This window comes from Lissotriton helveticus, chromosome 3_1 (assembly GCF_964261635.1).
Source record: "Lissotriton helveticus chromosome 3_1, aLisHel1.1, whole genome shotgun sequence".
Taxonomy (NCBI): domain Eukaryota; kingdom Metazoa; phylum Chordata; class Amphibia; order Caudata; family Salamandridae; genus Lissotriton; species Lissotriton helveticus.
Genome location: NC_136061.1, coordinates 1,264,844,397 through 1,264,866,612, shown reverse-complemented (window position 1 = coordinate 1,264,866,612; position 22,216 = coordinate 1,264,844,397). Strand labels below are relative to the sequence as shown.

The window sequence follows — 22,216 nt, the reverse complement described above, 5'->3', positions numbered from 1 at the left end:
CACTGTACTGCAAAAACAGTGATCACTAAATGAACAGACATTGAATAACTGAAGAGATATGTCACACATTGTTGGACAATTCAGAGGACTTCAATATGGTCCACTACACCGGCTCCCACATATCTATAAAATCTGACCGTTTTTTTACATCTCAAAAAGACGTTCAGATATGGGATGATAAAAAGGCCCGTCCCAACAGGTCTTCCAACTTCTCTCTCACCCTCCAATCAGGTCAACTCAGGACCACAACTATACGCAATATCACAGACTGGGCAACCCAGTGCAGTAACCAGCTAAGCAGACTATATTATTCATATTCTGCTGCATTTGGGAAACCATTTGTGACTCATTTTGAAATCTATTTGGATTAAATCTACAATCTCATTTGTAGTGACGAGTCTGCTAACAGATGTGGCAAGAGCCACTTCTCATCTATGCATTAATAACATTTTGATTAACAATGTTTGATAGAGAAGCCTTTGCCATGAGGACAATTATTTCCACCGTGTACAAATTGTTTACCATTACCTTTTGAAATAATACCAGTACCAAAACCAAGTCTAGGTCAAGCTGCCTGAACACCACCTTGACTACCCTCTTGTAAATATTTTGTTTGGTCCGTTTCTCCTTTGTCGTTGTTTTCTTAGCATCACAACAATCACTGCAATATTTTGCACAGGCCAGAATCTCATTCAAAGATTTGACTCATCAACAAATTACATTTTGCTGAAATATGCAGAGTAAACTCCAGATTCAATCACAACTCTAAGGCGAGACAAATCCAGAGGCACCTGCTTTCGTGGGGTATTTAACACCATTATACTGTTGCTCAATCTGCATCAATCTCTCATAATATGCATGCAGTAATTCACTTGGATGAATGATTAAACAAACAGTTGTGGCTGCAAGCAGATTTTCAGCTATTTCCTTAAGACTTTATCAGTCATTTCAATCATGCCAAAAACAAAAAGCAACAGCCTTGATTATATGCAATGTTATTAAAACATCACCAGCATTGCTTCCTTTGAACCACAAGTTAGATATAGTAAGAGAAGCTGCACTATGATGACTGTCTTTTTCAGATGTGGTGGCAGCAATAAGTAATACACATCTGTGACCAAACTGGAAAGGAGTAAATCGTTATTGTGCTCCTACCTTGGTACTGTGCTGGGGGTTCGGATGGGCGGCCGGGTCTGTGCTTCCTACCATTTTTCCAGTCTACAAATACAAGAAAACAAACAATACTTTTGGTTAATGGCTTGAAGCAGGGGTAACTTTGCACATTTCTGGGGTGAAGAACTATTATGGAAGACACAAACATATGTAGCCCATCCTCACCTTTTGGCCACTATAAAGAATGTCTGTGTCAGGCCGAGGAAAGGTCAGTCTGACAGACACTCTTTAGTTTTAGGTCAGGCAACCAGGCGCTAGACATGCGTTAAATGCGCAGGCTCCTGGCTGCCCAAGCTGAACTTTTCTGGGAAGAAGAAGTCACAGCTCTTGTAGAAGTGACATCTTCTGCCTGGCAAAGCCCCTTCAGGCCCTCCCCCTTGTGAGGAGCGGTCCCTCACTCATTACCTCTGACCTAGTGGCTTCAGTTCTAAGCCCTAAAGTGCCCAAGGCTGAGTGTCACTGACACCTCGTCCCAGAGTGGAGTGGGGTCAGCAGTCTCACTGACCCCATCCCACTCTGATGAGTGAGGGACTGCTACCTTCTCTCATTGGCTGACCAAGGCAGTAGTCCCAACCCTCATGGGTCACTGAGTCTTGGGACTGCTGCCTTCCCTCATTGGCTTACCTTAGGTCATCCAGTGAGGGAAGTCAGCAGTCCCAAACCTCTTGGGACCTCCAAGGCAGAGCTGCACAGATAAGACTGATAATTTTTTTAATGTATGGTGCGTACGTGCATAAATATTTGGGGAGTGAGTTGTGAATGGATATGTGTATGTACATGTGTGTATGCATGAATGTGAGTCAGTGTGTAAGTGGGCGTGTGTGGCCCCAGCACCCCTCCCTGGTAAAAGTTTAGGCTGCCACTGCAAATAAATCATGAAAAAACTTCAGTTCAAGGTACGTGAGGGCACAAACTCTAAAAGGACCACATATTTGCCTGCTAAGGTTAGCAATGCACCTTAACTTGCCCCCCATGCAATGCTCATGATCTCCTACTCTGTATTACACATGAGACCCCACCAATATATTTGCCGATGGAACAATTAGCATTAACAGAGCTCAGCTTCATAGAGTACACCGGTATAAAGTGCCTACTAGGCAGCGCCACTTGTGATACCCTGTTGCTGAAAAATAATCGCATGCAAGGCTAAACACCTTAACATTGCATACAGACCGGATGGCCTTTGGCCTTTTTCCGTTTATACTACATATATGGGCATTTAGATACATAGGTTATGGCTATCCCTTGACCTCAGAGAGACTTGCCTTTATTTAGCACACAAAGGGCACAGCTCAAAGGGAACACTTGTTTGAAGCATGCCAAGGACATGCCTTTACCACACTGTGGAACGGGGGGGGTACTAAGCCTGACACAAATTCTACTGCTGGAGACCCCTCAATATGACAGATTGTGGAATTAACTATTCCAATGCTCAACCTATAAAAACATACCTTCAAACTGACTGAACTATTCCTCATTAGCAAAGGCCGCTCCCGAGTTCCTACTTATTGCCCTTACATCTTCAGATTAAAGCTGAAAATTCTCAAGTTCTTCAAAGGAACGAGGTTAAAGATTGTCTTCACAGACATCCCAACTATGGGGACATGTGATAAAAGTAGACTACGCACATGCTCTACTTTTAATCCTCTGACTTCCTCAATGCCTCTTGTAGTGATTGCCTTCATGCATTTAATACTTAAGGAGCTCTCAAAACTTGAGGAAGAATATACATTTGTTCCATGTAGCATCAGTAAGAATGAGAGCTTGGCATTGAATGACTTCAAAGGGAGGGATCATAATTAAGTCAGGAAACAAAGGCAGAGGCATAGTGGTCAACAATAGAACTAAATATCAGCATAGAATTGCTCACCCATTATACAACCAAGACATTTACCATACAACCAAGTCATTTACCATAAATTACAAAAACACTTGTTATAAGCAACCAAAAAATAAATGTTGGTCTTAAAAACCAAGATTTAAGATGAATGTATTCTTAGTAACAAGTTCCCTTTCTCTTTCTTGGATTTTATGTCCCTATGTACATCTCTAACATACATAACATTTCCAGGATCCCTCCTATTCAGGGAGAATGGCTTTCGGATGTGGTTCAATCCTTAAACCAATTGAGAAATTGAGTCAACAAGGATTTAGACCTCTGTACAGAGAGTTACGTCAGTAACAGTGGAGATTATTAACACAGACTGAAAATCTGCCTTTTGACATCAACAAAGATAGATAGTATGCATGGACATTGAGTACACATATGCTAATTTTCCTAGAAAAGGATGGTCATTAAACAGATACTGGAGGAATGCCAGGATCCTATGAATGTGACAGTGGACTTTATTCTATCGATATTTAACATCACCCTCATCAACATCTATTCCGTATTTGATCTGGATTTCAATCGCCAGACCAAAAGCTTATTTTGGTCTACCTTTTGAAATATTTAATGTAGACTTCTTAAATGCAACACATTTTTTTTTGTAACAGCTATCCTTATACATCAAAAGTCCAGCTATAGAAAAATAGATAAACTGGCCACTTTTTCAAGATCTGGAGTGGGGATTTAGCCATCACTGAGAACCTTTTTCAGTGGCTTATTCAAGCACATCAATACCTTAGATTTATCGAAGATTACAGCAATAACTCTATAGATTTTTGGGACTTAACTGTTATGCCTATTTTTGGACAGAGATGGTCCCAACCTCATACCGAGACTGATATGCAGCCTGTACTCCATCAGGCTCCTTGCTTTGCCCTTACCCCAACATCAATCATGTCCGCTTTGCAATTGAGCTCAACACTACAAACAGATACTCCAAGCCTGCTCTCTCCACTGGCTACCAAACCTAGTTCCTTTGTCCCAAGGAGTATCTCCTTAAGGTTAAGGTACTTTCCACCATACTGCGGAAGGCTCCAGTATCCCACTTTCCTCCCAGTGATACTAACTTACTGCACAGATCCCATTGTGTTGGGATGAATGTGCTTCAGAGCATCTGGGTCCCTCTCTCAACAAGGATTTCCAGTCCTTTAACCAGTTGATGGAGACAGAGTGACTCTAGGAGGAGTGCTCTACGCCACTTATGCAATATCTGTCTGATCTGACAGAAAGGGATCCAACAAAACTTGCATTTTTAGCTGGTAAGTGGCTGTCTAGCAGGGTTCACAAAGGGCTGGCGCAGCATAGTTCTAAGGCTAAGGGGAAAAGAACTCCCCAACGAGAGGTTATAAACTGGATGGTAACCGCCAGGGTAATTCTCATGGGACTCGAAGAGGGCCCAGGATTCACGGGAATGGTAATGGTGCATCTGGGAAGGAGCATCATGAGAATGGAATGTTAGGAAGCCCTTCTAAGTCCAAGGTGGTGACTTGTTTGAAGAGCCGCGAGGTGGGACATTACAAGAGAAATTTTCAAGAGAAGGAACGTGACCCAGAAACACTTACGATAGCAAGCAGGTGGGTGAAGGTACCCGAGAAGGACTAGTTACGCTCGACCTAGTAGCTATAGGCATTTGGGAGAAGGTCCTAGATGCTCTGCAGCACATTCGTCCTAACACAATGGGATTTGTGTACAAAGTTAGTATCAATGGGAGGAAAGGGCCTGCTCTCAGGGATACTGAAGCCTTCCACACTATAGTTGAGAGGAAGTACCTTAAGCCAGAAGAGCTACTCCCTGAGCCCAAGGATACATGTTTGGAAGCCAGTGAAGAGGGCATGGGGTAGCTGAATGCCAGGGTGAGATTCAGATCAATGGCAAGGCAGCCATAATTGATGTCAGGGTAAGGGAAAAGCAAGGAGCTGGATGTCGCTTGGGCAATATGATTGCCCCAGGCTTGGTGCCAGGACCTGAAGCCTTTATTGCTTGGACGTCAGCTTTGGAGGGAGTGAGGTCCAGTGGGAGCAGAACCGAGAGGATTTACTGAGCAAGGTGTAAGGAAACGGCTGTGCACCGATCTGGTCGTTGACCATGTGTAGGAGCGATCCGATGACCACCGTATGAGAGGGCCACTGTGACTTGAGCTGTATAATGAGCACCGTGAGGGAAGAGCCAGGTCCGCATCACCTCGCTGCAGTGTCCCCATTTGCCAGAGGGGACCACCCTTGAATTTATTGTTGCAAGAGTGTTGAGACATGCCTTACTCGGTGACCCCGTATACCACGAAGGGCCACTGTGGTGTTGGCGATCGTACCGCAGGAATCTGCACCTGCTGGGTGCTGCTGCGTGTACTGTGAGCAACCTAACTGCTTCGAGTCGCATCAGAACTTGAGAGGACACTCGCTGTACCTGTGAACACTTCCATACTGCAGGAGCGAGTAAGACTTGAACTGAGCTGTCGGGCCCCAGAGAATCGCTGCTGAAGGTGCTGTGGCACCACAGACACGTTGCCTAATTCCTAAAGAGTCAAAGAGAAACTTTTGAGTACAGCCTACTTGTGAGCATCCCCTGTAGACTTGTGTCCTGCAGCAGAAATCAGCCCTGCCTTGTACCAGTAGAAGAAACTTCAGGAGGTGCACTGCACACAAAGAATTAATTGCTCCAGCAACACGTAGTACCACACAAAACCAAGCCAAATGGATCACCAGGACATTGCCTGCAACCATTTAAAAGGGGCTATTCCCATGAATAATGAAGATCACTTTACTTTTTTTTAAATAAGGGTTTTATTTTTCTGTGCATTATACAACATAACAAATAAATCTATGATCTGTTATGAATCACCACATTCTGCCATATCACAGACACGTTTCTGTGGTGTCATAAATGAAAGATATAAATATTATCCAACACACATAATCACTAATACAACTTTTTGCAATGAAGTACAAAGCAAGAAATGTATATGATAAGCACAAGAAATAAACTGAGGGAACAGAACAAACATGCAGTCAGAAAGAGCCTCTCTGCAAGAACTACAACTTTGCAAGCTCTCTGTACAGAGGCCCAACGTTCCCAGTTCTTGTCAGTACCCCAAGCATCCACCCCATGAGAAAGATGACCACCCAAAAATTGTGCAATGTTCTTTATTGCCACTACCGGACTGAAGTCACAAAGGAATGTTACTTCCTCACAAAGCAGTTTCTCCATATATCAGGCAACACAGTCTTTGTAGAGAATACAACAGGGAGCCTCAAAACCACAAAGGAGCATCCTGCCCTAGGAGCATTGCCACCAAGCATAGAAATGGATAACCTCGCCATCACAATGTCACAAACAGGCAGCATCAGCAAAAATTCTCATTCTGGCGAGTTTTAGGCATGAATAATACACTGCACAGAATCTTAAGCTGTACTATCTAGAATTCTGATTTAATGGCCACCTCACTGTGGCACAGTTCCAGTATATCCAAGGCTTCTCCTATCAGTGGAACTATGTCCATTTGCCGTCTGCACCACAGTTTGACTAACGTGTTGGTGTATTATTGACCAGTATTTTGGTAGATACAGTCTTCCTAAGAAGTGGTCCAGATAAAATCCTATGCACACTCTGGAGGAATCCAGCATGTTGTGTAGTTTATCAGCGTAGGCATGGAATTGAATACATATTATATAGTGCTAGGAGGAATATAAGGAGAACTTTGAACAGACTTGCAAAGGGTAAACCTCCCACCTTTAAGATCCAAATCAGATCAAATCTGTCTGAAAAGCATAGTCCAAACATTCAGTTTCCAACAACATCACTCCTTTCCACCCAGGCCTGGATTAAGTTGTTTGCGGAAGGTGGGAGATAGACCAGCACGCTTCTCCCATGAAGTACCCTAAAATACCCTCTTATCCCATGGTATGCCTATCTAAGGTCCGCGATTTCTCCTGCTGAGAGGAAAAGACATAATCATTTAAGATCACGAACTGTGATGCCTAGTAATACTCCCTCATGCCAGGGAGGGTGATGCACTTGTCATACACCCCTCCACATAGGGATAACAGGACACTTTCAGGGCAGAGCAGGTTATGAAGTACTGTCTTCAATTTAACAGCATCCAAAATTAGGTGTTTTGTATAACATAGAAAACCTAGGGAGTGTAATTATTTTGTAAACGGCCTCCTTCCCCAGAATGGAGAAAGGAAGCGTCCTTCTTATACCTTGCAAATATATCTAACGAGTTCCTCTTCATAAATACTTCCCAGTCCCTGGCCCATTTCCCTTTCACGGTTCGTTCCTGTGCAGCAAGTCTTCCTTTTGTGCCTTCACTGCCTCGTTTTCTGCCTCTTTCCCCTGTGACTTATCTACCAGTTTTTACACTTCTTTTTCTTGATGTGACCTCTCTGCCTCGTTTTTCCCCTTCTTTTTCTTGCCCTTGTGGCCTCTCTGCTCCGTTTTTTGCCTTTATTTTTCTTGACCATGTGACTTCTCTGCCGGTTTTTCTACCTTTTCTTGTCCTTTGTGACTTCTCTGCCTCATTTTTATGAACTTTTCCCGCCTGCTTTTGCCACCGTTTTCCTCCTGCTTCCTGCCTTCTGCCAGCCTCGTTCACCACCACCCGCCCCTCCCTGCTCCCAGGACCTACTTAATGTAGGCCACATCCTGACCCCATTGAGATGGTCCCTGGCCCAGCTCCCTCGTGCTGCTCATTCCTCTGCTGCAGGTCCTCCTTTTGTGCCTTCGCTGCCTTGTTTTCTGCCTCTTACCCTTTGTGACTTCTCTGCCTTGCTTTTCTGTCCTTTCCTGCCTGTTACTGTCATCGTTTTATCTCCCGCTTCTCGCCTCCCGCCATCCCCTTCCACCGCCACCCAGTGCCTCATCCTCCTCGCAGGACTTACTTAATGTAGGCCGCAGCACTGACTCACTGGTTGTGCACGGAGAGCATTCCTTTCTGCGTCTGGATCATGCCCAGCACCAGGAACCCTGGCTCATCGTCCCCCGGCAGATACACAGGCGCCAAAATCCGAGCCCTGGACCTAGGACACTGCAACAAGTACTGCAGCCGCGCCTTCCCATGATCCACAGTAGGGCCTTTCTCCTACCTGCATTGCCCCTTCTCCTGCAACACTGGGTCGCCCACCAACACGCCCACCGACCAGCAAAGAGGCGCCCCTCGCCTGCATCCTCCTCCAAACACGCTCACTCTGCTAACTCGCCATTGAAACTTGGGACCTCATCACCACCCTCACGCCCAACATTGTCTTCCTCACCGAGACCTGGCTCACCCTGAGTCCACTCCAGACATTACCTCAGCAAAACCCGACAGATAAAAGATTGCACACCGGGACAGCATCAACAAACATGGAGGAGGGATCGCCATAATTCACAAAGGATTGTGGCAATTTAACAAAAGGCATGATTACTGAACAGTGGGGCAAACAGAACAACTTGTTTAGAATGCTGAACTAATCAGTGTCAGAACATGAACACAGATTAAGCTCTCGCTAGAATTTTTACATGGGCTGTTTTCATGAATAATGACAAATAACTGTTGGTGAACTGCACACGAGCTGCAACCATTTTGAAACTATTTACACAACTTGAACTTTGTTAGGTTGACATTGGTCACCAAAAATCTCCTGCTTGCCAATTTAGTACCCCATCCAGTTAATAGTCAGAGGTCGGCCTCGTGGTTGTAAAGTGTTTCGCGTGGGTATATTTCAGGTCCTTGGTTACAGTGCAAGTCTGTTTGAGATAATACAAATATTAAAGTATATAGAGCTTACAAGAAGGAACTCGTGGGAAGCATAGTAAAACAAGAATACTTTAAAAATAATGAGTTTCGGGTGTTCTCCAAAAATGTTTGATACCACAATTACTATTAGCATCGGATACATATATATCACACCAGAACAAATGAGGAAGTGGAGGTCGCAGTCTCACCAGAAAGGATTTCAAAGTCAAACGGTACACACTGATTTCAAAACAAGCAGGGATTGAGATTGTTCGTGCAGTAGTGTTAACATGAATGTTTAAGCAGGCAATATAATTTCTTACAGTCTTCTATTAGAAACTGTCAATTGATCATCAGGACGAATTGAATCTGTTAATGTTCCGTCCTCTGGGTGATGAACTGGGTATAAGGGAGATAGGTATAATAGAATATAAGTGGAAAGCAATGAACAATTAATATTTATTGCAAGTACCTGCATCATAGTGTTGCAGGTCTATGCTTAAAGTATCTCCAGTCCCCTTTCAGGATAAAAAGCGTTAGTTAAGGAAATTTATTTTTAGTACATTTACCTGGAACTGCTCAAGAAACAATGCTGTGCACTTTGGTGGGAGGGTGAGCAGTGGTGGCTCCTTCACTAGGGCAGAGGAGCGTCGCCCCACTGCTTTCTCACAGTATGAGCAGCAGAAAAATAAATTGGTAATTTGTTCCCGTTATTACCATTTTATCTTTAGTTGGGTGTGGGCTTCTGCTCTGCGAGCAGGGGAGGAGTGGTGTGCCCACTCCTGAGGATGCAGTGACTGTTTGGTCGGCCCTCTGGGTCACCGAAACTAGTCATGTGCACTCTGGCCTTTCTACATGCAGGAGAACATGGCCTCCCTGTAAGCCCCTGGCTGGGGGGTTGTCTCCACCAATCACAACGCTACCATTCCAGCCTTGAGATTGGCTTAGGGGAGGGGAGGGAGGCTGCCTGCTTCCTGTTCCTGCCGGAGGAAGATGAGCCGAAGCAGGAGCCGAGGAGACCGGGCCGGTGGAAAGGATTTAAAAATAAATGATTATTAAATTAAAACTCCCCCATCCCCGCACGACCCCTCCCCTCCCAACCCCCCCACTCCCTCACCCATGAGCTATGCCGGCCGCAACTCTGGCTGCGGCCGGGTGGTAAGGGAGAGGTAAAAAAGAAAATCTTTCCAATATCGAGAAAAAGCAGCATACTTGAAAACATTAATAAAAACACACAAAGGGATGTCAATTAAGCATTTAAAGTGGAAAAACTACAAGATAGGTCTCTGCTTCAGAAGCATAATCATCCAACACGCACCCAGTTCAATGTCAGCTAGATTACGTCTTTGTACCACTGATTAGTAAACAGCAAACACAGCATTTCTATGTGTCTATCCAGAACTAAAAGTGTTACCATAACATTCCTCATCAATTACTAGCTGTTTTCTCAGTATTGTTTCTACAGATCGGCAGCAAAAGAAGACAAACTTACCCCCATCACACCACCGTAGTCAAGGACTAATTATAAATAAATAATAATCCACATTTGTAAAGCGCACAATCACCCGTAAGGGTCTCTAGGCGCTGGGGGACGTCGGGAAGATTAAGCAAGCTATTGCCCAGAGTCACATGGTGCTGGGCTAATCTGCCGCCAGACCCGGGGATCGAACCGTGATCCCCAGATTCCGGAGTCAGTCGCCCTAGCTGCGGCGCCACACCTCTTCCACTACCTTATCCCAGAGAACTATAAGGGCGCCTTCTATTCTAATGGTGAAGTAAGTGTTGGCAATGTTAATGGGTCTAGCCTATACCTGAATGGGTCTCTTATGGAACTGGTGAGATTAGGCACTTAGTCAGCCATCATACACATTTTCTGCTACTCATCCTTGCACTCGTCCATCCACACATTCACCCACTGACTCACCTTCAATAACAACAAACATAAACTTAACAAGCATATACAAGCTAAATAAAAAGACGAAAAAAGAAAACATGTTCCTACCTAAATGTGGCAAGCACAAGCTACCAATAAAAAATAAAATTGAGGATGGCAGCAGACAGCTGTCATGCAGTGGTAATGAACATAGTGTATTGTTGTTTTAAAGTTCCAACACGGGCACCACATTTAAAAGCAACATGCTGGCCACCTTGCATGTGTAAAACAATAATATTCCATGCAAAATACCATGCCGAGATGGTCGCTCAACAAAAATTGCCAAGGGGTGGGTTTGTGATCGTGAAATGGTACTTTGCTCAGTGCATCAATGTTGTACTGATCGAACATGGACAAATCATTGCTTCAAAATAAAGCTGCCATATTGCAACAGTAAAACAACAGTACACTAGAGGTAAAAAAAACATTCCAAGATGGCTACCTGGTTTTATAAGCAGTAGCCACATGGGATGCAAGGCACTGCAGATGAAATGAGTGGCATGCAAACAGCCCAGATGTATTGTCGGCTAGAGCTGGTGAACTTTCTAAAAATACAAAGAGAAGAATAGACAAGAAAGAGAACTTAAAAACGATAAGATGCAAAACTGTCGATCTAGCCCACATGCCCTGACACTAAAGCGCACTCATTTTCAGGTGGACGTGCATAAGTGATCTAGCAAAATGCCATCACCTGCATGGTAAAAGAGTCAATGGGCAAAGCAGCTGACCGAATGCCCCATGTCATTCGCAGAAGAAGCAGAATGTGAATGACAGTCGAACAGACCAGTAGAAAAAGAGGGTTGTCCCAAAGCCACCCTTGAAGACCTATTGAATTTAACATGCATTCCACTAAATTAGTCAGGGCAACAGATTTTATTGTGATTTTTCATAATCAACATATTAGATATATTTTCTCTGACATAACTTTTTCCAAGGAACCAACCGGGACTACAGATTTTGAAATTGGTCTGGCACATAACTAACTTAAGCCTCTTGTAATGAACGCATGCTTTCCCACACGGCAACCATCAGTCACATGGTCAATAAAATTAGAACTACATATACATTTGACAAAATAATATACAGCTTTTAAGAAGGCCCAACGCGAATTTGCACAGGGAGTAGTCATCTTCTACCCCAGGCTTTGGCAGGCAATATGACTAATTCCAAAACCTCTGCTTATTATTTTAATCCAAGGATCTTCAACCTTGAATGTAGTAAGAGCTACTGATGTTTAAAAAAATATCCCCCCAAGCTATTAATATTGTTAGAGATGTAGCAGTAACCACATTAGACAAGATTACATTAGTGGCCATATATAAAAAATTACGAGCAGTTATCGCCTCCAAGCATCAGACACTGTTTCCAGCAGTAATCTGAAAAATGCTTTGTCAATGGGAAATGCATGGCCAGGGAAAATACACAACAACCAAAGCTTCAGCGCTCCTAGCACCAAGTTATAATATTAGTAATAGTCTCTCAACTGCTTTTTGAGTTTTATCACTCAAATATGTATAATATTTTGTTTTTCACCAAACATCAGCTTATGAATTCTGAAAATACACACATTTTCCGTCCAAATACACGATTATCAATTTTGGTATACCTATGTTAATTCAACCAAGAAAAAGCTTCAAATTTAGGTCACTGGGCTTGCATACAAGAGCGCTATCTGATGAGCTGCTTGTTGGAGTGCCTGTTTTAATCTATCAGATCCATGTAAAAAATAAATAATTGTCTACGAGTCCTAACACAGTTTAATAGCAAGCTACACTTCAAGGCATATTGGCCTTAACATAATTTTTTCAAAATAAAAAAGTTAGGTCTACTGCCTTTGTCGTACCTTTTCATAATATCCTTCTCAATCCAAATAACTGACTAACAGATCCACCACTTAAATAACTTTCATATTTCCCTATGCTAATTCATCACTAATTCTTTATGGGTTATGGAGTAGAGTGCTACTCGCAGAAAAATCGATTTGATGCATCGTCAGCGGTAGTAAGCACTATATAAATTTAATTACAATACAATACAATAATAAACTGATCAGACCTATGGAATCTGACATAACATTGCTCAATTAAGTGTGCATGCATTCATAAAATTATAAAGAGGTACACATTTGCAGTTGGCCAAACAAAAACAATATAGAACCTCTCTTATGGGGCCCTATCAAGCATTCTAAAAGTGGATGCCTTCTTCTTTCAGGGTTTATCGGAGGGGTTATCCAACACCAAACCCATTTCCTACTACAGAAATCTCTGAGATTTCATGGCATAAAATACTGATCTACATGCTTTGACTAAGTACAATGCCAACTCATCCATATAGAGCTCTTGGCTTTAACATATACTTTTCACAATAAAAAAACATTTAGGCCTACAGCTTTTGTCCTAACTTTTCATAATATACAGATCAGACTTATGGAATCGGATATAACTTTTCCTAATGAACCAATCTGATCTATGGCATTCGTCGTTGGCTTGTCATCATAGGCAACCCAGGACAACTGTATTGCACATAGGTTTTCTCACAAGGCAGCCATCAGGAACTTAGTCCTACAATTACAAATACCTACAATATTACAAGTGGCAAAACCATACACAACTCCTCCCAAAAGGGCCTCCAGGGATTTTTACAGTCCACATTTTCTACAGAGGGGCTCTTTTCAGAAGGAATTCTTACTTTTCAGTAGTAAAAATAAGTGAGTTATTTGCTGCAGGGGAACTGATCATCCTGTTCCCATGATGGGCGATGGAGTCCCCAGAAGGGTGTGTTTAGGTATGAGAAAGAACCTTCTGGGATGTAATGCATTTCTGGAAATGTGCAATCCCAGTACAGTGTGACACACACAAAGAGGAACAGCCCACCTTCTTGAACTGTGAGATGGGCTGGGCTTTCTGGATAGAGATCAATAGTAGTTACTGCGGAAAAATAACTGGAAAGTGTTTGCCCGAAGCACTGCTTGTTCTGTAGGTTTCTGGGAAAGGTTGGAGGAGGGATGAATAAGTGAACGGGCACAAGGGGTTGCAGATTCTCGGAGTTTGTTCAGATGAAATAATTATTGCACAGTTGCCAGAAGAGATCTGTATCTGTCCTGAATTCTTATTAATACATATATTTAAATAAAAGCAACGCAATTGTTATTGTATGAAAGAAAATGTACACATAAAGTACGACAGATTTTTAATACTGCTAGGATACGAATACCACAGATGAGGTGAGCATACTCCCTGAGTGCAGTTTTAGAAAAGGAGTCTCTAGATACTTTCCCGGAGTAACAGCGGTTCTCTCATAAGTGGTGGTTAATGGGTAGAGCTTCCATGCAGCATGAGAGGTGGTGCAATATTGTAAAAGCCTTGAACAGACACTTATAACTGTGTGAGAGCAAACACACTGAGTCGCCACCGCAGTAGGAAAGGCAACAGACGAGTTGTGGCTGGCGGATGTTATCTGCCTAAATATACTTGTATTTATGCAAAAGCAGTGCCTAAGCATCCATGCGGGTTGAATCTCATTGGAGTCTCAGACCTGGCCCAGCAATCACCACAAGCTGACAACATCCACACTGGGAACTCAAAACACAAGGTCTTTTGAAAGTAGTAGGGCCTAATTCTGAAGGGAAAACATATGAACCTAAGCCTTGTTACCTGAATAAAACAAAGTGGAATCATAAAAGTAACACTCATGACCAGGCTTGACTTTTTCATCCAATTTATAGATGTGGAAAAAAACAGCTTCACCCAGCAGCATATCCAGGCAACCAATTCCTCAAAAGCTCTAGCTCCTGCGTTCCAACCCAAAACCTAAAAAAATCATATAAGCTTTGGTTCATGAGCTAGGGTGCAGAGTCTAAGGAAATAAATTGTGAATGAACTGCTGTCTGATTACCCATGGATTGGGACATGTTTCACAGGGTTATGCCACTACTACTTACCTTTCTGATGCCCTGGTTTCCGCATTATTCGCAATACCGAATGTGTTAGATCGGACACTTAGATCCCTTCTTCAAACTCTGATACACTAGAGGGAGACAAAGACAGCAAGTAAGTCTAAATCCTACCAGAGAAATACCGGGAGTCAAAATCAGAAATGACATATTTCACCCAAATATCTAATGTTTTCCTTTGATGTCCACAATTTATATAACAGCACAATAAATAAACAAAATTGTCTTTTACGATTACTTGACACATTACGCTAGAAAGAGAGCATCTCTAATGCCAAGGTGCAACAGTGTGGAAAAGAAGGATCTTAAAGGGTCAAGAGAAGGCCATATATCAAGCACCCAAGCATGGAAATTCCTAAAGAAGGTGGATCGAATACAACCCTCCCTTTATTCCCTTAAAAACTAGCATACCTTTCGCAGAAGGCACATCAAGCCTTAGCTGGGTTACCAGACTTTCGTGATCAAAATCCTTCTCTGTTCCCTCTTCTGAGATTGAGGCATACACACTGCACGGGTGGCCTTGCTCTCCTATAACCCCTTATTTTAACTACTCTGGTCCCCTGCACTATTAGTGCCTTTGTCAGAGACAGAGGAGAATGGATGAAAGATGGGATATAGCCAAATAGCAAAAAGTGTGAAGTCACTGAGTACCACATATCCCATGCTCTGAAACTTAAAAAGCATAAACACTAGCAATTTTCTATGTTCATGAAGGTTACCAAGGGGTGGCCTGGGCTTACAGTAAACCAGTCAGCAGTCTTGCAGCTGATTATAGCTCAAACAGGCTCCATAATAATTTCCTTATACTGCTCGGCCCCCTTTCACTAACATAAGACAGAGCCGCTACAGGTCATCTCTATCACTCAGTACTGGACCAGTCTACAGCAGCAAGCCACCCATTATTATTTGAACAGGCATCAGATAACTAAGGAGCTATGGTTCATATATAGCTACTATAGAATATAAAGCAAGTCTAAAATACGTGAGATTTACTTTAGAACATAAAGTCAGGTGGTGCATTTTGATGCTGTGATTAGGGACTTTACCATTAAAAGCCTTAACCAAAAAACTGGGGAGGCACATTTATCAGGCTCTTGTGATCTGTGTAGAGGAGGTGTTCAAGATATGGTCCATGCTTTACATGTCTGTCCAAATAAACTCCTGGTTGAAGCTTGTAGCCATTTTTTAAAACATATATGTATTATATTTAATATTTCTAGAATTGATGATCCGATTGAGCTAATAAGAATCCCACTAGATGAATTTGTATGCTATAATTTGTTTACATTTTGTAAATTTTTTTTTACCTGGTTTAAAGTTGTCAAATTTGCGAATAATTGTATCATATGTATACATGGTAATTCTATATTGTGGATCTCTGAGGAGGTTTAAAACAATAACAAAATATTTGATTTGATCTAAGGAGATCTGCTACAAACCGCTAGCTATCAGAGAACTCTAATTTAGTCCACCACTGCAGTGCCCAACTAACTACATACTATGACTACTTATTGACTTCTCACAATGACATTCATATAAAGGATGATTGTAATAAAGCCCATTCCTGCAAATCTCCTGACCATCTCTCCAATCCAATCAATCCTGTGTACAATTATAACCATAAACAAATCTCAGAGCACATAACCCTCAGAAGTAACGAACTTAGTGGACTGTGATAATAAGAAATACTATAAAGGGACCTGCAGAGCTCATCAAAACTGCCGGCTTACCAAAACAATATAAACTGCACACCTATCTCTCATGTTTCGCCGCAGATCACATTGCTAAGAGATGCTTCCTAAAACAAGATAACAGCTCCTTGGTGGTCATCACTCGTAACATGAAAACAATTCCCATTTAGGATTTAAAAACACTGGAAAAAGGACAATACCCAGGCAACCACACTGCTCATGCAGGCATGAACTTCAGCGACTCACAAAGGGGTAGTAAATATGGCATTAATGTTACAATACACTAACATGACAATACATGCAGAATAGGGAACAATATGGAGGGAGTTTAGGCTGAAAGCAGATAACTGAAAGTAGGATGTAATGGGAAGAACGGGTGCAATAACGTATAGATTTTTTTTTCAGAAGACACCACTAAGCCTAACTATATTGGTTAACTAGGTTAACATTTTGAGTCACGGGTAGATAAAGTAATATGAGCAGAAGATTTTGGAAAAGTGCCGAAGCTGCGATTACAACCCAGATTTCTCGGACACACATTAACCAACTAGATCAAATCTTCTCCCAATCACATCCCGGTTTCTGCGTCAGTGCGGTCACATGCATTATAATAGTAATTCAAACAGCCTAATTGGCAGTTGATGCGCTTTACTGATAGGATATTGTTTAGATAAGCAGTATTTCCCCAGGTCCCAGCTGCCACTCACTTTTAAAACCGCTGTCCTGAAGGCTATTCTTATACACAGCCCATGGTGCTTTCGGTGCTTAACACAAGTAATGCAGAGTTGGTGGCACTGTGAAAGTCAGGCCTCTCTAGATCTTCTGTTCTGGAGGGAAACATGAAAACGTAGAACCGGTTTCTATAACCACCCAGAATAAAATACACAAAACAAAACACCACTGTTAACTTCAGAATATAATCCTTATATTCTCTGACATAACTTAAAACTCATTTGATGCCTCCTCGTGGTGGAATCTCCCACTATAATAAAAAATTTAAAAAAAGAATGAAGACTGATGCATGGATTACTCAAAGTGTTAATAAAATGAATTCTGAACAATAACATGTTGGCTCCCCGGCTAGACATATATCCAATCAAATTCCCTGGAAGAAAAGGTGCTTATGAAATGCAGTACTTACAAGGAACCCACTAGGGCACTGTTTACCATGTGCAAGGGGAGCTTGCACTTCTGCTGCTCAGCTCTGTGGGTGCAATTAAGCTTGCACTCCTGATATTCCTACTGCACATCTTCTGGGTGGAATTATTGTTTTGGTGCTGACCGCACTGAGTCTGTTCTGGAATAATGCATAGGTTTTGCCTTCTGGGTACCTGATTATATGTATGAGGAACGTCTGCACTGCTGCTACTCATGAGGTACCTCTTACATGTATGAATAAGGCTTGCCCTGATGATTGTGTTGCATCTCTCCTGTTTTGAGGGGCGGCCCAGTCGTGCTGTTTGTATAACGATTGAATTGCTGCTGTCTGTGCTGCTTCTGAGGGAAGCCTGCACTACTAATGCTTCTTCTGTGAGAAGCAGCCTAAACTCTGGTTGCCCTTACTGTACATTCAGTATAAAACAGAAGTCTTGGATATCCACTGCCTATTCTGTACACATTTTTGTTCGTTATGCTTGCACTATACTGTAATTCCATTGATGCAGCACTTACTACCACAGCGATTAACTGAAAAGCTTGTGCATATTTGTGTTAGCTATTCTTGCACTATATTGTGCTGTTAGCAAATAATTCAGCACTTACTACCCCAGATGAATAACTGTAAAGCTTTTATGGCGAGAAACCCACTACTCCAAGATCTACGATTTGTGGTTATTGTAGTAATTTTAGGTTGCAGGGTTTAGTATTGTGCTTTTAAAATAAATATTGTCATGCATAACTCCAGTATGTTTGAGGTGGGATTAAAGGGAGTTATAGCGAAGGAGAGGCTGAGGGGTTGTCAGTTCATATGAAACATTGGTGAGGTGAATAGCTAGTTTAGAGGAAGATTAGGTCAGTGATAGAGAATAGGCAAGTGATTACCAGCATTTTAAGAAAACGGGTTATGGGATGTGGGTTGAAATGGCTGATGTTCATATGCTTTACATTTTCTGTGTAAAAAGAACTTGCACTGCTGCAGCTGCCCATGATATTAACTCACTGTGTGTGAGTGTGAGGCAACCCTACACTACTGGTGCACATGGTATGAGGGTTATGTATATGAACAAAACAATTACTGCTGCTGTACTACTGCGCTGTTGTTGCGTGCGCTGTAACTGGTTTATGCATCATTTGTGAGGGATCCTTGCACCACTGATGAACATGCTTCCACAGTATGTGCATGTGTGCACGCATGACTGAAGCTTTCTCCAATGACACTATGTAGTGAACTGTTCTGCGTGTGAGTCCGACACCCTAAATGCCAAACAACCAGACTCTGGAAGATTCCGAATGCGGTCCTTACCTCTAGTCCTAAAATGTGATACATCCGATTCCTTCTACCTTGCTCCAGCCTCAAATCAACTTCAAGATGAGAGGAAGAAGGCATGAAATGAATTTGGCTCTAAACTGCTTGACAGCCCAGGAGGCGGTACTAGGAGGGCCTTTGTGGCTGCACTTCCCAGTAAGACCTTTGATTGGTCAGGAAAAAATGCCGCTCCCCAAAGCCTAGGGACCACCCATTGGCAGAGACCCCGCCTCTCGCGTTGCACCGGAAGAGCTCCTTTCGTTGTTCCGGAAAAACAATTCCATTTGCACCGGAAGAGATGTCAGTAGGCCCGGAAAAGATCTTCCCCGCTGCAATGGATCAAACAGCCCCTTGATCCGGGTGTGCTGGTGTAGTTTGGAATATCCGACGCTACCGGGATGTGTGTGCTGCATCCGAGGGACGGGACATACTGACCCCGGGAGATCGGAGACCGAAGGGATGGGGTTAAGGGGTGCCAAACGTTTACAAGAGAAACTTTATAGCAAAGCAGCCCTGAGAGGAGAATAGCTGACGAGGAGAGATTTATTTATTTAATTTATTTATTTAATGCATTTTTATAAAGCGCGGACTTTACCCGCAGGTGTCAGACCACTGTACAATAGAACCAGTTACCTTACATGAGAACTGTTATAAAAATGGAACAAACAAAAATAGCAGGCCATAGAATCAAAACAACGCAGGCAAAAGGAACACAATATCGAACACAGCAAGCACAGAATGTACAAACAAAAATATAAATATATTTGACAAATTTACAATGACTAAAGAACTTCCTGGCGAAAAATAGCAGGCCATAGAGTCAAAACAACGCAGGCAAAAGGAACACAATATCAAACATAGCAAGCACAGAATGTACAAACAAAAATATAAATATATATGACAAATTTACTATGACTAAAGAACTTCCTGGCGGGGTCTGAGAAGGAGGCCATTTGTTTGTGAGGGTGTAATATCCGTTGTTTTTAATTGCCATGTGATTTCACAGACTGTTAATCAAAAGAACCCCATTTTTTAATGTCATTTTGTAGGAATAAAAAGCTTTTATAATGGACTTCTTCGTGTACACTTGGCCGTTTTCATTATCGTATAGCGATTATATTCGCTAATGCTCAATAGAATAACAGTTGCCCACAGATTTGTTTTGAACAATTGTATTTTCCTTGCCCTGGGAACAGATATTAATAGCAGGGGGTCCTTATATATACATTCAATGAGATATAGGGATGCCATGAATAGTGACAAATGGTGAAGTTTAACACTGATCAGGCATAAATATCAAGCCAGCAAGACTATGCTTCGCTAGAAGTGTTTTGACCCCTACCATCACAACCCCTAGGGAAACTATTAAAACGGTAACAACTGTATCTTCAGTACAATGTTTTTAAAATGGGCAAAAAAGCCACAGGCATTCAAAATGTCTGGATATTCAATGTCATGTGGCCTCTTAGTTTTACAATTTCTGTAGTATCTTCTTTGACTACTACATCATATCTTCCATTTTTACATACTAAGCCTTCTAAACAGATTATCAGTAAACGTTACTTGGTGTGACAATGTACCTGGAAGTGGCATGGTGGAAAGATGAAAAGTTTCACAGAATTTAGTAGCTCAGGATGTAGACAGTTGACATATAATAAAAGATCATACATCAGCTGTGTCACTACAAATTTAACAACTTAGGACTCTGATAACAGTTGCTATAATACACATAATAAATAGATATAAAGAAATGCTGTCATCATTCATTAAACAAAAGCTTAGGGAAATATGTGGTGGCCAAAAAGGAATCATCTACTTAGTGTTCATGGACTTGAGTAGTGCCCTTACCTGTCAAAGTTGTGATTCTACTGGCTGACCTAGAAATGCCCCAAGCTTTGCTTGATTTCCTATGCGCCCTTCACACAGGTATTGCTGCTACTGTCGGTTTTGGACAGGAGGGGGAATACGCAGATTGTTTTAGCCTCCCTTTTGGGGTCAGTCAGGGATGTGTCTTGGCACCCCTATTCTTATTATACATAAATGGTCTGAATAATTTCTTGGTGACAAATGAGAAAGACATTAAGGTTAACGCCTCTTTTATCTGTCTGCTTTTCTCCAATGACGTGGTATTGCTCTCTCGTACCTCAAACGGTCTTAGGGGCTTGTTAGACCTATTTGTTGGACGCGATTCGTCTTGACACTAATATAGTCACATGGACTGGGGGATGGCAGCCCTCCAAATTCAGACCAATAACCATCAAAGACAAGGTAATCACGAGGGTCAGTACCTTTTCCTATCTGGGCATTACAGTCGATCAACAAAATAAATATATTCCCAGTCTGGCTGACAGAAGTCAGCGATTTAACCAAGCATGTGGTGCTTTATCCAGTCGGTCTTTAGACAGACTTCTTTTCGTCTCTCCTTATTCTCTCGTCCCTAGCTCCTATCCCCTCTCCCCCGAATCTCTCCCCTTGCCTGCTACTCTGCCTACCCCTGTGTCCTTTGTGCCCTTTGACTAAGCACTCCTTCTCCCCTTGTTGGGGAAAGATCCAATATTTATACTATGAGTTTCAGCGAACCCGCTGAGTGAGTCCACTGCGCCAAGGGAGCCACTCACACTTGAGGTATGGTATGGCACCCCTGGCCAAAGCACTCCCTCCCCTTTCTGGGGAAGGATCCAGTATGTAGGCCTTGGAGTCTCAGAGACCCCTCTGAGAGAGTCCAATGCACAAAGGGAGCCTCTCGCAACAGAGATAGGGAAGTGATACCACTTCCCCTGGGATCACAGCTTACTGGACTTTGGACGTTTGCCTTCACTCGTCTACCGGTTTGTGTACCCGTCACCCTTCCCCTCCTCTTCCCATGCTGTGTCTCTCACCCTACCCTCCTCTTTCCCGCCTTCATTATCTGTCTACTTCCCCTGCTCCAACCCCCCCTCCCCTGAATCTCTCACCGTGCCTGCTTTTCCCCTTACGTATTTGTGCTTATTGTTTATCTCAACCTTACAAGTAACTATGTGGCCATGCTCTAAGAACTATGTAACCTTTGTAATGATGTAACGTGTAACTATGATCTGATGCTCATGTAAAGCGCTCTGATACCTCCGGGTCTAGCCAGCGCTATATAAAACTTTTGGGAAAGAAAAAAAGAAACAATAGGTAGCAAAACAATTGTCCCGCTGCTCCAAATCTATAGAACAAAATGTTTACCGGTCCTCACGTATGGTGCCACCATTTGGGGGTTTCCCAATTGCATGAGAATCCAACAGGAGGAGAACCGGTTTTGCAGTAAACTGATTGAAGTAGGTCCAGCTAGCCCTAGTTTCTTTGTACACGATTAGTTAGGCCTGGGATGTGTTGATGATTATGAAAAAATAGCCTATTGCTCCTGTGGATATCAGT

The 22,216-nt window shown here is 42.5% G+C and overlaps 1 protein-coding gene across 4 annotated transcripts in view; it reads right to left on the bottom strand.

Moving 5' to 3' along the window:
• SCMH1 (Scm polycomb group protein homolog 1) overlaps positions 1 to 18,951 on the bottom strand; it is a 407,761-nt gene extending 388,810 nt beyond the window's left edge. For 3 of the 4 annotated variants that reach the window (XR_013608787.1, XR_013608788.1, XM_078681906.1), the window contains exons 1-4: positions 18,812 to 18,951; positions 17,058 to 17,177; positions 14,648 to 14,733; positions 1,156 to 1,218 (exon numbers count right to left, since the gene is read on the bottom strand). Coding sequence is in view for 2 of the 4 variants with exons in the window: in XM_078681906.1 (XP_078538032.1) it covers positions 1,156 to 1,218; positions 14,648 to 14,672 (88 nt within the window). In the remaining 2 variants the exon portion in view is untranslated. The remainder of the gene's footprint in view (positions 1 to 1,155; positions 1,219 to 14,647; positions 14,734 to 17,057; positions 17,178 to 18,811) is intronic. The other variant, XM_078681907.1, reaches the window with a different exon arrangement.
• Between the last annotated feature and the right edge of the window lie 3,265 nt (positions 18,952 to 22,216).